Genomic DNA, 22,018 nt, shown 5'->3' on the forward strand with positions numbered 1-22,018 from the left:
TTTTTCCTTCTATTTATATGAATTTTATTTTATATTCCTTAGTGACATTTTAAATTGCCTTTCTGCAGATCATGCATTTTGTTAAATTGTGAATTTGCATTTTAAAGCACAAAGTGTATCATACCACTCTCTTCCTCGGTTGGTTTCTGTGGCTTTCAAGTCTACTGAATAATCACTGAAATCCTCAGCATGACACTTGAAAACCTTCATGATTAGGTTCTTCCTCTCTTTCTAGGCTTATCCTCTGCTACATTCCACAATATGCTCACCCCATTGGCCTACTGAACAAGTCCATGATGACTTTGCTCATGACTGGAATGATCAGATAAAAAGAGTTAGATAAAAAATACAGGACACCATATTCAATTTGTATTACTTCTAACAAGGAATAATTTTTTAGTGTAAGTATGGCCCATGCAATATTTTCCCCTTTTCTCAATGTATATATGACAGGCAATTAGAAATCACTCATATTCATTTGATTCCCTGTATTATTATTTGCTTAAATCCAGCAACACTACCCTCGATCTTTATGAAGTTTCTCTTCTTCATTCTCTGACTACACATATCCTTCAGGACTCAGTCCAATACCAGCTTTAACATAAGCTCTTTTTCCTCTTTACTGTCTTCATAGAGTTCGTAGGTTGAATGTCTTTCACATTGCAAGCTAACTGAGCATTTATTTTTCTCCATTTGTCCATAATGCCTGATATCTATTCAGTGTTCAGTAAATGTTTGCTGATCCTTTTGTAGTTCAGAAGCATGATGATTGGGTTTTCATGCTCATGTGTGAGATGTGCCTCCCTCAAACCTTGTTATGACATCAGCACATTACCCGTATGATGTGAGGAAAAATGAATAAATAAACATTTGTGGAAAAAATGAATAAATGGTGGCAATAAATTATTATGAGTTGAAGTAAGTATCATGATGGATGTTATTGGTAAACTAAGATAGACGTTATTAAAAGTTGTTTTAAAGCTAAGGTAGTATAAATATTCTTTCATAAGTAACATGGCTTTGTGTTTGTCTTTAAAACATATAATCAGATGAAAGCTCCATATAAAATTGGTAACTGCATAGACTAAATGTTAGGGGGTTATGCCAACAGAGAGTTAGGAAACCAAAACCGAAAGTGTTCCTACTCTGAAGCTGTAGAAATCCATCCTTCAAAGACATTTGCACAGTGCCTTAGACTCTAGGAGATGAACTCTCAGGTTTAAACACGAATGTAGGATACTAATAGTTTCTCCTTTTGGATATGTCAAGATGTAATCTCCTATAAAAATTTTGAAATCATTTCCTTGAGTTCATTTCTCCCTTTAAAGTCCAGCATGATTGACATCACAGACATCTGCTAGGAATTGTGCTCCAGGAGAACTACAATTACTTAGGTTAATGCTGATAAAGTTTCCTCTGAGCATCACCTAACTCAGGACAGAGCCAACTTACTGTTACAATTAGTGACATCAATGTGTTTACGATACTTCATCATTTCAACTCCCACTTTGGACCTTCAAAAAAAAAATAGAACAATAAATTAGCCTGCTCTGTGCCCATGTAACACAGGTGAATCATCTGCTTGTGAGTGAAGGAAAATTTTTAATTTTCTATAACTGGAAGCTATTATTATTGTTGTAAATTTTAGATATATTGGGTATTGTAAATTAGTGAGGATTTTGGAAGACTTTCTACCCTGCTGGGAGCACCTGAAGTCCAAAGCAGCTCTACCAATCTGCCACATGTAATCAGTGTGTCCTGGAATTTTAGATTCAAAATATTTATCTAATTTACAAGTTCTCTTCTCTCTTTCTGCTTCCACATCTCCTATTCAAGTTTGCAGGATAGTTTCCTTGGATTACTGTGAACCTCTAATTGGTCATGCAAGTCTCAGTTTTATCCCACCTAAATTTTTCAATCTGACTGCCAGAGCACCCTTTCTCATTGCAAATCCAACTGCACTACTGCTTACATCCCTTTATTGTCTCTCCATCATGTACCCAAGGAATCCAGCCTTTTTGGGTGGCAGGTAGACCTTTTATCAGAGGGCCTCTGCTTCATTTTTAGTCCACATTTCCTGCTATGATTACCTTTGACTTTTCTGACAAACTTGCTTTCTGAAGATCATAAGCTTTATGAAGGAAGGTAATGTGTGTGTCTGGTCCACTGCTGTATCCTTAATATCTATCAAAGTGACTGGCAGAAAGGAGTGTTGAATCTGATGTGTTAATAAATGTACCTTACATTTCTTTCCTCCAATTGATGAAAGATGACTCTTCCTGCTTGAAAGCTCTTACTCACACTTTGTTTCAAACCTCTGTGTATGGCGGAGGAAGTAAGAGAGGAAGGAAGTGGAGGAAGGAAGAGATTAAGGGGAGAATGGGGACCCAGGTGCCAAGTATAATAGATATAAGTGGTACCTGATTCCCTGCTATGGATGTCTCTCCAGGTGCCATCCTGAGAAGAGAAAGGATCAGCATGTTTTCATCCTTACTAGGATTTAGGCATAAGGATGGTTGATGGGTAGGAAGAGATTCGATGAGATGTAGCATCAGAGATAAAAGGGAGGGAACAGAAACTTAACTGTGCTTTTACTTTTCAGAAGGGAGCCAGGGACTATAGATCAGGAACCAAAACTTGGATAATGAGGTAAGATTCTGGAATGCATGTTATTTTGTCATGTTTGATGCCTACTCTTAGCATATTTTTTTTGAAAACTTATGGAAAAAAGACTCTAAACTTGACTTTGAAAATTGCTAGAAAGGGATTGCTGTGAACCTAGCATTCTACTCTGTCACCAAGCTGAGGAAAAATAAATCTTCGTGGGGGAAAATAATTGAAAGAGAAAAGGAAATGGACTGAGCCTCTGAGACTTATGCAAAGTTAGCAAATGAGCAAAAGTCTCTGGAACTGATAGATGTCTTAGGGCTTGGCTCACAGTTCTGGGATTTGTGATAACAGATAGTTGTCCTTTGCAAATCCTCAAAGTGGCCCATGAAGTGACCCTGATGGTTCATTCTAATCAACAAAGTGGTTTTCAGGTTAGTGGATAACAGGGAAACCAGGAAGTGAGCCTCTGTTTGTGAGTCGGGGGAGAAAAGCATGGCATTGTTGCAGCCATGATTGATAGAGGAAACATGCTTCCACCCCAGTTTGTGGAGGCCTATTGAACCAGGGGTTTGCAGGAATCACTAGGTCACAATATGAGGAGTAAGAAGGACTCCTCTACCCTGAGAAGTATATACTGAGGAATATCTGATCATGGGATCAACTGGAGAAAACCAGTAGGAATTGGCGTTTTAGAAAGATCACTCAGTGTAGAGAATGGATTAGAGAGGGTATGACTGCTGGGAGAGAGACCAGTTGGGAAGCTGGTATGGGTAATCTAGATGAGATGATGATGGTCTGAACATGAATAGCAGCACTGTGCATGGGGGGAAATGGGTCAATGCAAAGATATTTAAGGGGCAAAATTAACAAAATATGATATGGGAGGTGAAGGAGCATGGATGTTATCATACACTTATCAAGGAATCTTTTTTTCAGTGGAACATCTATGAACACATAGAAGAACGGTTATAGCAAAACACATGACTGAATGGGACAATATAGTGAAAACGCAAACTATGGCCTAGAGTGGTGAGTAGAGGCCCCATGAAGACCTTGAGTAGACGAGGCCTCTGAGTCATGCTCAATGTTGCAATGGGCAATGTAGCTCTGACTGGGGCACTTCTCAGGGAACACTTCTCAGTATACATGAAAAGTATACTCACCTGTGGAAAAGGCTGTTTTCCTTGTCCGTAAGATAAGATACCTCTCTATTCCGGGTGGTCATGTAGGTCAGAGCCTCACAGGGCATGTGTTGAGGCTTCATACAATAGAAGGCTTCCTGGTCTCTGTCATCCAGATATTCACAGAGTTCAGCACTTGAGTTTAGGGTCAGGCCACATTCAGTGAAGACGTGAGAGGTGCCATTAACAAATTTGCCTTTGAAAATAATTTTATTATAGCCTTGGTTCCTTGCCCTCCAGAGAGCCGACGCCCCTTCACTGGGGTGGATGAGCAGCAGAGACAGGGAGACCTGGCCCTCCCAGAACAGAGTGAAGCTGACCAGGTAGGTGCCGTTGTTGAAGTCCATTATCTTTCCTGAAGCACCTGCCATCAGTGCTGGGGAGGACATCCTGGCCCTCAGGAAATCCCCACCATATTGCTTCCTGCGTCCCAAGTGGTCCCTCACCTCCAGCAGGATGTTCAGCTGGTCTCCCCTGCAGTACATATCTCGAGGGTTGAGGATGGTGGCTGTGCTGTGTGTGGCGCTGGTGGTGGTGTTCACGTGGGTGAAAGGTCTGGGTGGGATCTGCTGATCTAGTTTCTCTATGATTTCCTTTATTCTGAGTTCAGTCTCTGTTAGTGGCTTTAATGGTATCAGTGATGTCTTAGGGAATAAGTACTTTGTGGAGTTGTTCCAGTAATGGACGGAGATGGATAAGCTTAGAGCAGACCAAAGCTGAAATGACATGGATTGTGATATACTATGAAATTAACCTGTCTAGTCATTTTTACTTATTATGAGTTTGAATATTTGTTTACAGTGAATATTTGTATAATTGAATTCAATTTGTTACCAAATTGAATATTTGGTAACAAAGTGGCAGAATAAACCAAAAGAGAAGAGAAACAAGGAAATGAGATATTATGATGATGATGATATAATATTATTATATATTATTATCAATATTATTTAAATTGTGACAATTTTGTATAAAATGTAAACATTTACACTTTTACCTCAATATTTTAGAGAATGTCTGAACAGTTGTAGATATATTCAATCCAAAATATATAGCTCAGAGATTAATTATGAGCAATAAACTGGTGATGATAAGTTTACTCTTTCTTTTCATATATGCCTTACATCAGTAACATCTGTACCTTTTAGTCATGACTAGTAGTCTTTTTCTCTCCAGCTGTATCATAGTTCAAGCCACCGTCATTTATCTCCTGGATTATAGTGGCCACCTCAAGGATGATGACTGTCTTCAGGCTTCAAGGAAGACAGTCCTGCTTTCTCTCTATTTAATTTCCTCTTCTGTAGCTAAACCAGTCCTTTTTAAAGCAAAACTCTATTTGTGTCATCTCCCTACTTAACCTCCTTCAATGGCTTCTTGTAATTCTTGGGTAAAAGTCCATTTGTAATATGGCTTTTTCTGTGGCCTATTTTCAACTCTAGTTCTTGCTATTCTCTTCCTTGCTTTTGATGTCCTGATGAGACTTCTTTTATTTTTAGGAGCTGACCTTCCTGTCTTTCAGCTCTTGCTCTTTACTAATACTTTCTCCTCTTCCTGGATTGCTGAGTATCCCCCGAATTCCCCCAAACCACCTAAACATCTCTTAACTTCTACCTTAGAAATCACTACAACCTCAGAGGTCACTTACGCTTTTGGCACTATACGGTGTTTTATAAGCACTCAAATTCAGTGATTTTCCAATGTTGCTGGTAGTCAGAAACACCTGCCAAGCTTTTTTAAAAATATGCACTCTTAGGCTTCAGTCTAGATCAACTGAGTCATGATCACTACATTATGTTGTCCAGGAGTATGTTTTCCAAAAGCCTCAAAAGCAATCTTAGGATCAGATAGATTTGAGAAGAATGATTATAGACCAGTAGTTGTCAACCCCTCTCACACTTTAGAACACATATAAAGCTTTGAAAAAAATTCAGGCCTGGCTGCACTGCACCCCAGCATCAGGCAATAAAACCCTTGTGATTGGTAACAAAGTGGCAGAGTAAGCCGAAGGAGAGGAGAAACAAGACAATGAGATATCATTTTAAAAAGATGAACAGAACCCAAGTTGAAGTTTTGAAAAAACCTTGGCAAAGCCAAGAGACAAATCATTGGCAATGCCAACCAAGAAATAGAGATGCAAATAAATGAAATTCCCCCAAAAGAACCTTTTGGTTCTCTGGAAAATATATATCTGGAAAATATAAAAAACTTACATTATAAAATAGATAAAAATATAAAAATAGAATAGAAAATAATCATGTAATATATAACAGTAAGAATAAGAATATAATCATTATGATGATAAACCTTTTTCTATTTTTCCCACCTCCACAAGTCACAGGCTGAGATGCTTTTATTGGTGAGTACAGACATCCCTAACTTATATAACAAGGAAAAACAAACCAATTAATTTTATGAGAATGGAATATATTTTATACTAAAACTAGGTAAGTACGATACAAGAAAAGTACAGGCCCATTTTATTCATGGAGATGACTTTTAAATTCTCTGCCTCTTTCTTTCTGTGTGTATGTGCATATATGCATATACATATAAAAGTATATAGGTAGATTAGATAAATATATACAGGTGTGTGTGCATTTGTCATGGTTGATTATGGGTGAATTCAGGGTTGTAAAAATGGCTCTAGAGTGAAAAATCTTGTAGTATAATTTATATATTAATGGATTAAAGACAAAATCTCATGATTTTTCACTGTTCCCAGACTTATCTGATTGGACTGCAGTTGTAATAAAAGGATTTGATGTATTTCAACATTTATTTAGCATTACAATTCAGTAATAGGAAACCTTAAACATTTTAAAAGTCAAGGAGACAAGGATATTAGCCACCATTAACTGAATTAATGTTCAACATAACGTTAGAAGTCCTGAACAATAAAATAAAACAAACAAACAAAAATCCAAGGTATGAGAATGATGGGGGAGAAACAGACTTTTTTTCCCTTCTTTTCTTTATTTTTTATAGGTGTTGTGACTGTCTACAAAGAAACCAGAGTTAGCAAATTATTAGTATCAAGATAGCAAGGAGCTGAATACAAAACAAACTCACAAACTCAAAAGCATTTAAATTATAGAAAATACAATTGGAGGGGTGGAGCCAAGATGGCCGAATAGGAACAGCTCCAGTCTGCAGTTCCCAGCATGAGTGACACAGAAGATGGGTGATTTCTGCATTTCCAACTGAGGTACTGGGTTCATCTCACAGGGGAGTGCCGGAGAGTGGGTGCAGGACAGTGGGTGCAGCGCACTGTGCACGAGCCAAAGCAGGGCGAGGCATTGCCTCACCCGGGAAGCACAAGGGGTCAGGGAATTTCCTTTCCTGGTCAAAGAAAGGGGTGACAGACAGCACCTGGAAAATCGGGTCACTCCCACCCTAATACTGTGCTTTTCCAATGGGCTTCACAAACGGCACACCAGGAGATTATATCCCGCACCTGGCTCGGAGGGTCCTACGCCCACGGAGCCTCACTCATTGCTAGCACAGCAGTCTGAGATCAAACTGCAAGGCGGCAGTGAGGCTGGGGGAGGGGCGCCCGCCATTGCTTAGGCTTGAGTAGGTAAACAAAGCCACTGGGAAGCTCGAACTGGGTGGAGCCCACCACAGCTCAAGGAGGCCTGCCTGCCTCTGTAGGCTCCACCTCTGGGGGCAGGGCACAGACAAACAAAAAGACAGCAGTAACCTCTGCAGACTTAAATGTCCCTCTCTGACAGCTCTGAAGAGAGCTGTTCTCCCAGCATGCAGCTTGAGATCTGAGAATGGGCAGACTGCCTCCTCAAGTGGATCCCTGACCCCCAAGTAGCCTAACTGGGAGGCACCCCCCAGTAGGGGCAGACTGACACCTCACATGGCCAGGTACTCCTCTGAGACAAAACTTCCAGAGGAACGATCTGGCAGCAGCATTTGCGGTTCACCAATATCCGCTGTTCTGCAGCCACCGCTGCTGATACCCAGGTAAACAGGGTCTGGAGTGGACCTCCAGTAAACTCCAACAGACCTGCAGCTGAGGGTCCTGACTCTTAGAAGGAAAACTAACAAACAGAAAGGACATCCACACCCAAAACCCATCTGTACATCACCATCATCAAACCAAAGGTAGATAAAACCACAAAGATGGGGAAAAAACAGAGCAGAAAAACCGGAAACTCTAAAAATCAGAGTGCCTCTCCTCCTCCAAAGGAACGCAGTTCCTCACCAGCAACGGAACAAAGCTGGATGGAGAATGACTTTGACGAGTTGAGAGAGGAAGGCTTCAGAAGATCAAACTACTCCGAGCTAAAGGAGGAGGTTCGAACCAATGGCAAAGAAGTTAAAAACTGTGAAAAAAAATTAGATGAATGGATAACTAGAATAATCAATGCAGAGAAGTCCTTAAAGGATCTGATGGAGCTGAAAACCATGGCACGAGAACTGCGTGACGAATGCACAAGCCTCAGTAACCGATGTGATCAACTGGAAGAAAGAGTATCAGTGATGGAAGACGAAATGAATGAAATGAAGTGTGAAGAGAAGTTTAGAGAAAAAAGAATAAAAAGAAATGAACAAAGACTCCAAGAAATATGGGACTATGTGAAAAGACCAAATCTATGTCTAATTGGTGTACCTGAAAGTGACGGGGCGAATGGAACCAAGTTGGAAAACACTGCAGGATATCATCCAAGAGAACTTCCCCAATCTAGCAAGGCAGGCCAACATTCAAATTCAGGAAATACAGAGAACGCCGCAAAGATACTCCTTGAGAAGAGCAACTCCAAGACACATAATTGTCAGATTCACCAAAGTTGAAATGAAGGAAAAAATGTTAAGGGCAGCCAGAGAGAAAGGTCAGGTTACCCACAAAGGGAAGCCCTTTGTGGCACAAGACAGAGATACCCTCTCTCACCACTCCTATTCAACATAGTGTTGGAAGTTCTGGCCAGGGCAGTCAGGCAGGAGAAGGAGATAAAGGGCATTCAATTAGGAAAAGAGGGAATCAAATTGTCCCTGTTTGCAGATGTCATGATTGTATATCTAGAAAACCCCATCGTCTCAGCCCAAAATCTCCTTAAGCTGATAAGCAACTTCAGCAAAGTTTCAGGATACAAATGTGCAAAAATCACAAGCATTCTTATACACCAGTAACAGACAGAGAGCCAAATCATGAGTGAACTCCCATTCACAATTGCTTTAAGGAGAATAAAATACCTAGGAATCCAACTTACAAGGGATGTGAAGGACCTCTTCAAGGAGAACTACAAACCACTGCTTAATGAAATAGAAGAGGATACAATCAAATGGAAGAACATTCCATGCTCATGGGTAGGAAGAATGAATATTGTGAAAATGGCCATACTGCCCAAGGTAATTTATAGATTCAATGCCATCCCCATCAAGCTACCAATGACTTTCTTCACAGAATTGGAAAAAACTACTTTAAAGTTCATATGGAACCAAAAAAGAGCCCGCATTGCTAAGTCAATCCTAAGCCAAAAGAACAAAGCTGGAGGCATCACGCTACCTGACTTCAAACTATACTACAAGGCTATAGTAACCAAAACAGCATGGTACTAGTACCAAAACAGAGATATAGATCAATGGAACAGAACAGAGCCCTCAGAAATAATGCTACATATCTACAACTATCTGATCTTTGACAAACCTGAGAAAAACAAGCAATGGGGAAAGGATTCCCTATTTAATAAATGGTGCTGGGAAAACTGGCTAGCCATATGTAGAAAGCTGAACTTGCATCCCTTCCTTACACCTTATACAAAAATTAATTCAAGATGGATTAAAGACTTAAATGTTAGACCTAAAACCATAAAAACCCTAGAAGAAAACCTAGGCAATACCATTCAGGACATAGGCATGGGCAAGGACTTCATGCTAAGACACCAAAAGCAATGGCAACAAAAGCCAAAATTGACAAATGGGATCTAATTAAACTAAAGAGCTTCTGCACAGCAAAAGAAACCACCATCAGAGTGAACAGTCAACCTACAGAATAGGAGAAAATTTTTGCAACCTACTCATCGGACAAAGGGTTAATATCCAGAATCTACAATGAACTCAAACATATTTACAAGAAAAAAACAAACAACCCTATCAAAAAGTGGGCAAAGGATATGGACAGACACTTCTCAAAAGAAGACATTTATGCAGCCAAAAACATGAAAAAATGCTCATCATCACTGGCCATCAGAGAAATGCAAATCAAAACCACAATGAGATACCATCTCACACCAGTTAGAATGGCAATCATTAAAAAGTCAGGAAACAACAGGTGCTGGAGAGGATGTGGAGAAATAGGAACACTTTTACACTGTGGGTGGGACTGTAAAGTAGTTCAACCATTGTGGAAGTCAGTGTGGTGATTCCTCAGGGATCTAGAACTAGAAATACCATTTGACCCAGCCATCCCATTACTGGGTATATGTCCAAAGGATTATAAATCATGCTGCTATAAAGACACATGCACACGTGTGTTTATTGCGGCACTATTCACAATAGCAAAGACTTGGAACCAAGCCAAATGTCCGACAATGATAGACTGGATTAAGAAAATGTGGCACATACACACCATGGAATACTATGCAGCCATAAAAAATGATGAGTTCGTGTTCTGTGTAGGGACATGGATGAAGCTGGAAACCATCATTCTGAGCAAACTATCGCAAGGACAATAAACCAAACACCGCATGTTTTCACTCATAGGTGGGAATTGAACAATGAGAACACATGGACACAGGAAGGGGAGCATCACACTTCAGGGACTGTTGTGGGGTGGGGTTAGGGGGGAGGGATAGCATTAGGAGATATACCTAATGCTAAATGACGAGTTAATAGGTGCAGCACACCAACATGGCACATGTATACATATGTAACTAACCTGCACATTGTGCACATGTACCCTAAAACTTAAAGTATAATAATAATAATAAAAAAAAGAAAATACAATTGAAGAAGCTCTGTTCTTAATGGAGGTATTTTGAAAACTCTTTTAAGGATATTTTTTAAAGGTCTTAATGAATGGAAAGATGTAGCACTTTGAAATGTGTTAAGGCTTAATATGATAAAGTTGTTAATTCTCTCAGAAAAATTTGTAAAATTTTCTGTATTTCTAATTAAATTCTTAAGGTGGGAGATGGAATCTGATTAACTAATTCTAAAATTTTAGGGAATATAATCATCTATAAATAGGAACTATTTAAAAAATTCTAGCCCTAGTGTAAATTATTGAAATAATATAGAATTGTAAAGTGCAATATCAATCAAATAAACCAATCAAAAGAAGTAGGTACCTTAGAAGCAGACTTGAAGTTTATTATAGGTTAATGGTAACATCAGAAATCAGAAAATTATATTTAGTAAATTGTATCAAGAAAATGGTTTCACTATATTGAAAAAAAACCCAAAGATTCCTATCACACCCTACATACTAAAGGTCCAAATGAATTAAAGACCTAAATACGAATATTGTAACTAAAAGTTCAATATAAAGAAATTTATAATTCCCTTATGACCTCACATCAGCAAGTATTTCTTAAATTAGACCTCCAAAGCGATTCTCCTGCCTCAGCCTCCTGAATAGCTGGGATTACAGACGGCTGCCATCATGCCTGACTAATTTTTTGTAGTTTTAGTAGAGATGGGGTTTCACCATGTTGGCCAGGCTGGCCTCAAACTCCTGACCTCAAGTGATCTGCCTGCCTCGGCCTCCCAAAGTGCTGGGATTACAGGTGTGAGCCACCATGCCTGGCTGATAAATCCAATTTGTTTAGGAGACTGGATAAGTTAAACTTTGTATATTCATAGAATGAAATACATGCAGTTCTCAGACATCATGAACTACATTTACATATAGCAACATGATTAGATTTCAAAAAGCAATTTTGAATGAAAAAATTAAGAAAGTATGTAAATTAAAATAAATACAAACACTAACTCATAACTATATATCTTCCTAGTCCACATATATACATAAATACATGTATTGAATAAGAATTGAAACACTCTGAGAAATAACTAGTATGGAATGGGTGCATATGGGAAAAGAGGAAGGAGAGTATGGGTGGGAAATAATTTTTTTTTAAGTATAACAAAAGAGTTCTGTTTCAATATGACCAAGTAACTTGTGACTCTCTTTCAGATAGTAGTGCTCAACTCTGAACGAAATGCCAAAAACAAGTACCTGAAGGCTAAAGACAGTGAACAAAAGCAGGCAAGTTTTGGTGGGAAGATGAAACTTGGAAGAAGGTGCCATTAAGAGGAGGTAAGTTTCTGTTTTTGATATGTTAGCCTGAGGGCAGTCCACTAACAGAGTAGCTAAAACACAATAGAAAGCCATCTTTTTTTTTTTTTTTTTTTGGCTTGAACAACCTGAGAGCAGAGTCTGCAGCAACACAGTCACTGGAAGGAGGGGGATATCCCAGAACAGAGACGGAGAAGGTCATGCCCCAATTTCTGAGTATGAACTTTGTTTAGATCTCTAGCTGACCCCTGAGGCACACCTATGGGGTAGACACAAAGCAATCTGCAGCTAGTCAGAACTCAACTGAGATGTGAGTTACTTATAACCACAGGTTGGGTCAGTTTGCAGTTTTGAGTTGAACCAAGTTAATCGATTGCCTGCCACAGCAAAAACATCGACACTATTCTGAGGAGTAAAACAGAATCCGTTGTTTCCACAACATAACAGTCACAATTCAAAATTACTCAGCATAGGAGGAACCAGAAAAAGGCAGTCCTTTGCAAAAGGTAAGACAATTAATGGAAGCCAACCCTGAGATAACATAGATGTTGGCCTGATCAGACAAGGACTTTGAAACAGCTATTATAACTATGCTCAATGAGGTAAAAGAAAATATGTTGTAATGAATGGAAAGATAAGAAATCTGAGCAAGGATGGAGAAATATTTAGAAATGTCGATGAAAAGAGTCAAACTCTGTAAAATATTTGAATAGATTTATTCTGAGCCAAATATGAGTGACCATGACACGTGACACAGCCATCAGGAGGTCCTGAGAACATGTGCCCAAGGTGGTTGGGGTTCAGCTTGGTTATATACATTTTGGAGAGGCATGAGACATCAATCAAATACATTTGAAAAATACATTGGTTTGTTCCAGAAAGGCAAGACAATTTGAAGTGGGGGGGATGGCGCTTCCAGGCTATAGGTAAATTTAATCATTTTCTGGTTGACAATTGGTTGAGTTTGTATAAAGACCTGAGATTAATAGAAGAATTTGAGCAAGATAAAAAATCAGAGCTTAGTCCTCAGAAAGAAAACAAACAAATTTTACAAAAGAACCAAACAATATCTGAGATAAAAATATATCTCTTAATTCACTATGCTAAATTGCCTCCCTGCTTCTCAATGTTTATCTGTTAGATCAAGTTCATGTTTATCAATTGTTTAGACCTTATCTCCATTTAGTAAGTTAAGGTCTTTTTGATTTATAAGTTTCTGAAAGAGGCATAATAAAAATTCCCACTATGGCTGTGGCTATATCAATTTTAGCTTGTAATTCTGACTGTTCCCACTTTTGTATGCTGAGATTTTTTGCTAGGGCCATTCACATTTATGATTATTATATCTGCTTTCTAAATTGTTCCTTATGTAGCATCTCACTTTATCTTTATTTATGTTTCCTTAAATTCTATTTTCTTTACTTTTTAACATCAATATTTTGTGAAAATTTGTAGAGTAAAATGTTTAAGAAAATCAAGGAAAGAAAATATGAGCCAGAAATTTTATAAGAAGACAAACTGACCTTTAATTATAAGAGTCACAGGCAAGTTCTCATGAAAACATTAGAATTCGGGGACTATTTTGCCCAGATCATTCCTAAGGAATCTACTAAACAGCATGAACATTAAACAACCAACATAACTGAAAAGTTTGATGTGAGGATTTATGGTAAGGATGAATCATATATTTATTTACAGAAATAAGTCTAAATTATGCTTAAAAGGAATAGAGAATAGTATGCAATGGTTGTGTGCTCTGACAATGTAGATACAGTACAACTATAAAAAATTGGGGGAGTGGGGAGAGCTATGAAAAATAGAATTAGCTTGTCATTTGCCTTATAGTTATTAACTGAAGTAAAAGGACATTACTTCAAATCAGATGTTGAGGAAAAGGGAGAGTTGGGGCAAAAGAGGTTTATAGTTACTTTCAATATTGCTCATTAGAGGGAAGCAATAGTCATTTGCCAAGAAAAAAAGTAAAGAAGGGTTATATAATGGATTAAAATAAACATGATCATTAGAACAAAAATATAAACTTCACTAAATCACAGTAAAAAACAAGCAAATAAACTAGACCCTATAAAGACATGAATATATACGATTATAACACAAAACAATATGTCATACTGACACCAAACATATTTACCACATCAATAAATATAAATTAGCTTATCTCACCAATTAAAGTATATTTTCAGGTCAAGTAAAGTGGCTTATGCCTATCATGCCAGCACTTTGGGAGGTTGAGGCAGGAGGATCACTTGAGGCCAGGAGTTTGAGACCAGCCTGGGCAAATATGGCAAGACTCTGTCTCTACAAAATACATAAAGAAATCACTCTGGGAGGCTGAGGCAGGCGGATCACTTGAGGTCAGGGGTTTGAGGCCAGCCTGGCCAACATGGTGAAACTCTGTGTTTAATAAAAATACAAAAATTAGTTGGGCATGGTGGCGGGCAGCTGTAATCCCAGCTACTCAGGAGGCCGAGGCAAGAGAATTGCTTGAACCTGGGAGGCAGAGGTTGCAGTGAGCCAAGATTGCACCATTGCATTCCATGCACTCCAGCCTGGGCGACAGAGCAGGACTCTAATTATATATAATTATATATATTATATATTAGCCAGATGTGGTAGTGTGTGCCTGTAGCCCCAGCCACTCAGGAGGCTGAGGCAGGAAGATGACTTGATCCTGGAGAGCCATGTTTGTGCCACTGCACTCCAGCCTGGGGTACAGAGTGAGACCCTGTTTAAAAAAAAAAAAATCTTTTTAGATTGGTTAACAAAGCCAAATCACTGTGGCTTACATAAGAGACATACTTACAGCACAGATTCAGAAAGATTTTTTAACAAAGAAGAATGGTGCTTAATAATGAGAGATTAAACACTTCCCCAAGATTGGAACCAGTCAAGAATGTCCTCTTTCACCACTCCTATTCAACAATGTAGTGGAAGTCCTAGCTAGTGCAATAAAACAAGAAGGAAAAATAAGAGGCATACATATTGGAAAGGAAAAAGTAAAGCTGTTTTTATTAACAAATTACATGACTGTCTATGTAGAATCTACCCAAAGAATCTATAGAAAATTCTTGGAACTACTAAGTAAATATAGCAAGGTTTCAGGAAACAAGGTCAATATATAAAATTTAATTGCTTTCCTATATACTAGCAAGGAACAATTGGAATTTGAAATTACAAAAAAGAAAACCATTTACAATAGCACCAAAAAAGTGAAGTACTTAAGTATAAATCTAACAAAATATATACAGGATCTGTATGTAGAAAGCTATGAAACATTAATGGAAGAAATTTTAAAAAATCTAAATAAATGGAGAGAGATTCCATGTCCATGGATTGGACAGACTAAATATTGTTAAGATGTCAGTTCTTCCCAACTTGATTTATTGATTCAATACCATTTCAATAAAAATCCCAGCAATTTTTTTGTAGCAATCAACAAACTGACTGAAATTTTATATGGAAAGGTAAAGGAACCAAAATAACCAAATTCTGAGAAAGAAGAGCAAAATGGGAAGAATTTCATTGTCCCATTTCAAGGCTTACTACAAAGCTGCCGTTATCAAGACAATGCAGTGTTGGTGAAAGAATGAACACATTAATCAAGGGAATATAATAGAAAGCCAATAAACAAACGTATACAAATATTATCAATGGATTTTTGACATAGGCACAAAGGCAATTTGATGGAAAAATGAGTCTTTTCAGCAAATAGTGCTGGAACAATTAGACGTTCATACATAAAAAAATGAGCCTAGACACAGACCTCACAATTGACAGAAAAGTTAACTGTAAATGGATCACAGACCTAAATATAAAATCTAAAATTTCTGGAAGAAAACACACATGAAAATCTGTGTGAACTTGAGCTGTTGATGAGGTTTTAGAAATAATATAAAAAGCACAATCCATGAAAGAAAAACTGATAAGTTAGATTTTATTAAAAATTAAAGCTTCTGCCCTGTGAAAGACACTGTTAAGAGGATGCAGAGATAAGCCATAGAGTGTGAGAATATATTTCCAAAACACTTATCAGGTAAAGGACTTCATCTAGAATATACAAAGAACTCTTAAAACTCAATAATAAGAGAAAACAATTTTAAAATGTGCAAAAGATCTGAATGGACACCTCACCAAAGAAGATACACACATTACAACTAAATATATAAAAAAGACACTCAATTTCATTTGTCAGGGAGACAATTAAAACAGCAATGAAATACTAATACATATCAATTAGAATGGCTAAAATTAAAAAAAAAACCTGACAATACCAGTTGCTGGTGAGAATGTAGAGCAGTAGGATTCTCACTCATCGCTGGTGGGAATCCAAAATGGCACAGCTACTTTGAAAGACAGTTTGATAATATCTTATAAAGCTAAACATAGTCTTACCATTCAGTATAGCAATTTTTCTCGTGTATACATATCCAGTGATTTGAATGCTTATGTCCACACAAATACCTGCACATGAATGTTTATAGCAGCTTTGATCATAGTTGCCCAAAACTGGAAGCAACCAAGAGGTCTTCAGTAGGTGCATATAGATAAACAAATTGTAGTACATTGATACAGTGGGACAATATTTAGCAATAAGAAAAATGAGCTATCAATCCATGCAACAACATAGGTGAATCTTAAATGCATAATGCTAAGAGAAAGAAGCCCATCTGAAAAGGCTATGCACTGTATGATTGCATAACTATGACATTCTGGAAAAAGGTGGTTCTATAGAGATCAAAAACCAATCAATGGTTGCCAGAGATTTGGGGAGGGGAGAGAGTTGAATAGGTGAAGCAGAGGGGGACTTTTTAGGTCAGTGAAATTACTGTGTATGATACTGTTGTGTATACATGAAACTGCAAAAGCTCATTGAATCTTATAACACAAAGAGTGAATTTTTTTTTTTTTTGAGACAGAGTCTTGCTGTGTCGCCAGGCTGGAGTGCAGTGGTGTGATCTTGGTTCACTGTAACCTCCACCTTCTGGGTTCAAGCGATTCTCCTGCCCTAGCCTCCCAAGTAGCTGGGACTACAGGGGCACACCACCACGCCCAGATAATTTTTGTATTTTTTAAATAGAGATGGAATTTCACCATGTTGGCCAGGTTGGTCTCGATAGCTTGACTTTGTCATCCACCCGCCTCGGCCTCCCAAAGTGCTGGGATTACAGGCGTGAGCCACTTCCCCTGGCTAAGTGAATCTTAATGTATGCAAAATAAAAAAATCAATTAGGAGATTGAGGGCCTAAAGGGTAGAACACAGTGTTTTAACTGTATTACAAATTTAACTGTATTACAAGTGTATGACATAACCTTGCTGGAGAAAAGTGCTCACCTAAGCTGCTTTGGAAATTAATAGAGTCTGTAAGGCAAAAGACAAAAAGAACTGCATATAAGCACTGTACTCTCAGTTAACAATTCTGAAACCATTGTATGTGTATGCTGGGAGGTGAACAAATAAGTAAATAAATAGATGACAGATGGTGGGAGCCAGATTCCTCATGATTGTTGTGGTAGGTAAAGGCTAGTGTGTGAACCATGTAGTGATAGATGAGAGAAATATCAGTATGAGCCCATGTTTAGCTTAATATAGATTGAAATGGAGATTTTACATATAATTATAGATATGCATGTATTACTGCCTAGTATCATACATATATATTTTTTTCTTTTTCTTTTTTTTTTTTAGAGATGGGGTTTTGCTATGTTGACCAGACTGGTCTCAAATTTCTGGCCTCAAACGATCCTCCCATCTCACCCTCCCAAAGTGCTAGGATTACAGGCATGGGGCACCATGCCTGGCCAATATTTCTGAGCGCTGTCTTCTGAGAGGGCCTAGAAGCGAAGACACCCCAATAGTAACAAACAGAGCCAGTGTCTAGATCTTTGTTTCCAATACCATTCTCCAATAAAAGGAATCAGGGCTCCTTGGATAAGTGGCTGATTCTAGGGCTGGGGGAGGGAATATACAAGATGAGCCTAAAGCATCTTGTAGTGTCAGAAAGCAAGAAATGCTCAAAAGAAGCAAACAAACAAAGGAACACAGGAACCAATGGAAAGAGCTCTCAATGGCCAAACTAGAACAATTTGAGTAACAAAATAATGTACTGTTGGATTATGTCCCAAAGTATGAAATAAATATCTATGAATTCACACTGATGTAAATGAATGATTGAATAAACAAATATGTGAGGGATAATAGACAAATCTCTTGTACAGAAGAATTCCAGATAATGTATGCAGATTCTCCCCACTCAAGGAGATGGAACAGAACTGCCCAGTCCTTAAGTGTGGAATTGACCTAGTGACCTCTTTCGAAAGAGTACAATAAAGAGCAGGGTGGGGCAGAAGGAAGAGTAATCTTACTGTGGAGAAACCTCATGAACATCAGCTCAGCCAGGTGATCAAGATTAACATCATCAGTGATGTCATATTGACGGCATGCATCCTTGATGTGATGTGATGAGTGGAAGACCACTTAGCTGTGTGATCTTCCTTCCCTAAGCCCATGAATTCTGTTTAACCATGAGAAAAATAACAGATAAACTAACATGGAAGGACAGTCTACAAAATACCAGACCACTCTTCCTTAAAATTGTCAATGTCATCAAAAACAAGTAAAGTCTAAAGAGAAGTGACAATGAAATGTAATGTTGGCTGGGTGCGGTGGCTCACGCCTGTAATCCCAGCACTTTGGGAGGCTGAGGCAGGTTGATCACTTGAGGTTAGGAGTTTGAGACCAGCCTGGCCAACATGGTGAAACCCCATCTCTCCCCAAAAATATAAAAATTAGCAGGGTGTGCTGGTTCATGTCTATAATCCCAGCTACTCGGGAGGCTGAGGCAGGAGGATCACTTGAACCTGGGAGGCAGAGGTTGCAGTGACCCGAGATGGCGCTACTGCACTCCAGCCTGGGTGTCAGAGCAAGACTCTGTCTCAAAAAGGAAAAGAAATGATGTAACATGGCACCCTGGATTGGATTGTGGATGAGAAAAAGCATATTAGATAGAAATTAAGGAAATCTGAATAACGTATGGACTTCAAATTGTAAGTATCAGTATGGTTTTATTGGTTGTGGCAAATTATGCTACAATAATGTTGAAATGGAGGATATTGGGTACAGGGTATAGAAGAACTTCCTGTAATATCCTTACATTTTTTCTGTAAACCTGAAGCTATCCTAAAGTAAAAAGTTTATTAAATCTTAAGAAAATCAGAGATTGAACAATTGAATACCACATTAAAAAAAAGGGAAAAGAAATCTTGGTATCTGATAAGGTAACATTCATAACCAAAAAAGTATTAAGAGATGAAGCAGGATACTATATATGCAAAAGGATAATTAAAACACAAGCAATGAATATTTATGCACCGAGTACAGAGATACATGCTTAAAGCAGAAAATATAAGAGATGCAAGAATACTTAGAGAAATTCACTTTAAGGATAGCCACATCTAATATGTGACTTATTTATGGCATGCCAAGTGAACAAAGTTAGTAAGGCTATAAAAGAACTAATAACCGTAAAGACAGACTGAACTCTGAATTCTAATAATGGAGAATATAACTTTAGAGGAACATATGAAACCTTTACAAATATTCTCTATATCTCAGGTCATGAAGAAAACCTCAGTAAATGCTAATTGGTAGAAATAATAATAAAGGCAGCATTCTTATAATGCAGGTACTTAATAGAGATTTATGAAATAAAAACCCCAAATACCATTCCACTCTGAAGTTAAAAATGTTCCTAAACAACTCGTGACTCAAAGAAAAATACCAAATAAAATCAATTGGGTATTTTGAAAGTAACTATAATTAATGCATATTATGTTAGAATCTATGAGATACAGCTAAAAGAATTTTCAGTTAAGTTTGTAGCATTAAGTATCTATGTAAATGAGGAGATAAAACTAAATGAATTAAACACACAGTTAAAAAGTTAGAAAAAGGAAAACAGAGTAAATCAAAAGAAAGCAAAAGGTAGGAATTGATAGGAAGGTAAAAGCAAAAGTAATGCATTAAAATACAGAAAAATAGTAGAAGAAACAAAAACCTGGGTTTTATTTTGAAAAAATAAAAAATAAAAAAAATAGACAAACCACTAGTGAATCTAATCAATTCAAAAGGAAGAAAACACAAATATGTAAAATTAGACATCTTTGGGGGAAAACCTGAAAAGGGGGAAAAGTTTAAAAGTCACAGGATGATTTTCACAATTTTAAGCAAATACATATGAGAATCTAGATAAAATGGATAACTCAGAAAATACAACCTATCAAAATTGACCTGAGTGACATTAAAAAAATAGAGAATAGTGAAAAAAGTAGCAGAGCACTGCTACTGAATGCACAAAGCCAGGCTGGTGGAATTCTACCAAACTTTAAAGATCAGTCAATCCCGATATTACTTAAATAAGTTCAGAGCACTAGAAACAAATAAAAACAAAAAGCTTCCAAATCAATTCTTATGAAATAAGTGTAATGTATTTTCCAAAACCTGATATTGTACCAAGAACTTTAGATTTATGAATATTGAGATATACATCTTAAATAAAATATTGGCAAGCAATCCAAATGAACATTACGCAAAAATAATACATCATAATTCAGAGAGTTTTATTCCAGGAATACACATTTTGTTCCGTTTTTAATGTAATTCCTCACATTAATACAGCTAATGTGAGGAATTACATGATTATCTTCATAAATGCACAAAAGGACTTTGACAAAAGTAGTACTGATTCATGTTGAAAAACACAACAGAAAGAAATTTATGGATTTCCTCTACTCATAAAATACATACTTTAACTCAAAAGCTTGCATTTTACTTAAGGGAAACACTAAAGGCTTTGTCACCAAAATCAGGAACAAGACAAGGATGTCTACTATCTCATTACATTCAACATTGGGATGAAGGTGTTGGCAAATGCAGTTAGAGAAGAGAAAGCAATTCGAGACACTGGAATTGAAAAGGAAATAAAAATAATCTTTATTTTCAGATGCAATTGTTAATTATCTGAAAAACCCCAAAGTATCAATGGAGAAATGACTACAAATAATAAAAGAATTTAGTAAAATAGTAGGAAATAAAATTAATACATAAAAAAATAGCTTTTGTGTATATAGACAAAAAACAGAGAGAAGCTAAAATGGAAGGGACAATCCAATATATGGCAGCAAAATGATAATAAAATATTTAAGTGTACATTTAGCACAAGTGTCCAAGATTTATATGAGGAAAACTCACAAAACACTACTGAAGAAAACAACATTGAACAAATGTAAAGGAAACCATGTCCTTGGATAGAAAAACTTAACATCATAAGGATGTTGTTTAGTCTTCCAAGGTTAAATTATACATGTAATAAAATCACAGTAACAATGTCCTAAATATCTTCTGGGCCAGACAGGCCAGTTAGAAAATTCACTTGAAAGGATAAATGAGAGAGAATAGTTACAAAACGTATGGGGAACAGAAAAGCCAAAAGTGTTGGGTGTGGGTAGGATTAGCTCTACTAGATATTAAAACTTACTTGTAAAAATCTTTATAATTAAAGTAGGATGGTATTGATGCATGAATAAAAAGACAATGTAACAGAATTGAAAATCAGAAATAGACCTCATTATATATACAAATTTAGTATGCTACGGAGGCCACACTCAAAATCAGTGAGGACATGGAATGGAATTTTTAATAACAGGATTAGGGTAATTGGAGAGTCATATGGAAAAAGTTAAATGAGATTGATATCTTATACCTTTCAACAGCATAAATTCCAAGTGGATCAGATATTTATAGACAATGTAACTATACAAGTAAAAAAATAAGAAAACATGGATGAATACCTGTATAATCTTTGAGCGGGAAAAACTTTCTAACTATGACTTAACACCCAGAAACATGTTATAAGGGAAACAGTACTGCTTAAAAAATAACTTTTGCATGGAAAAGGAAATCATA

At 37.2% G+C, this 22,018-nt stretch overlaps 1 protein-coding gene, 1 long non-coding RNA gene and 1 other non-coding gene across 3 annotated transcripts in view; 2 read left to right on the forward strand and 1 right to left on the reverse strand.

Moving 5' to 3' along the window:
- The window catches only part of LOC100450146 (NXPE family member 1), a 28,592-nt gene that overhangs the window by 4,458 nt on the left and 2,116 nt on the right, over positions 1–22,018 (reverse strand). Inside the window, exons 3-4 of the mRNA XM_009247086.3 lie at positions 3,774–4,507; positions 1,453–1,514 (exon numbers count right to left, since the gene is read on the reverse strand). Of these exons, the coding sequence (XP_009245361.3) occupies positions 1,453–1,514; positions 3,774–4,507 (796 nt within the window). The remainder of the gene's footprint in view (positions 1–1,452; positions 1,515–3,773; positions 4,508–22,018) is intronic.
- On the forward strand, positions 41–14,384 carry LOC129048779 (uncharacterized). Its single transcript, XR_008511397.1, has 6 exons — positions 41–401; positions 2,603–2,649; positions 3,547–3,639; positions 4,032–4,114; positions 6,777–6,996; positions 11,938–14,384. It is a non-coding gene; the product is annotated as an uncharacterized LOC129048779 (long non-coding RNA).
- Positions 742–845, forward strand: LOC112135654 (small nucleolar RNA U13). The gene has a single exon (XR_002916910.1). It is a non-coding gene; the product is annotated as a small nucleolar RNA U13 (small nucleolar RNA).

This window comes from Pongo abelii, chromosome 9 (genome assembly GCF_028885655.2).
Source record: "Pongo abelii isolate AG06213 chromosome 9, NHGRI_mPonAbe1-v2.0_pri, whole genome shotgun sequence".
Lineage (NCBI taxonomy): Eukaryota > Metazoa > Chordata > Mammalia > Primates > Hominidae > Pongo > Pongo abelii.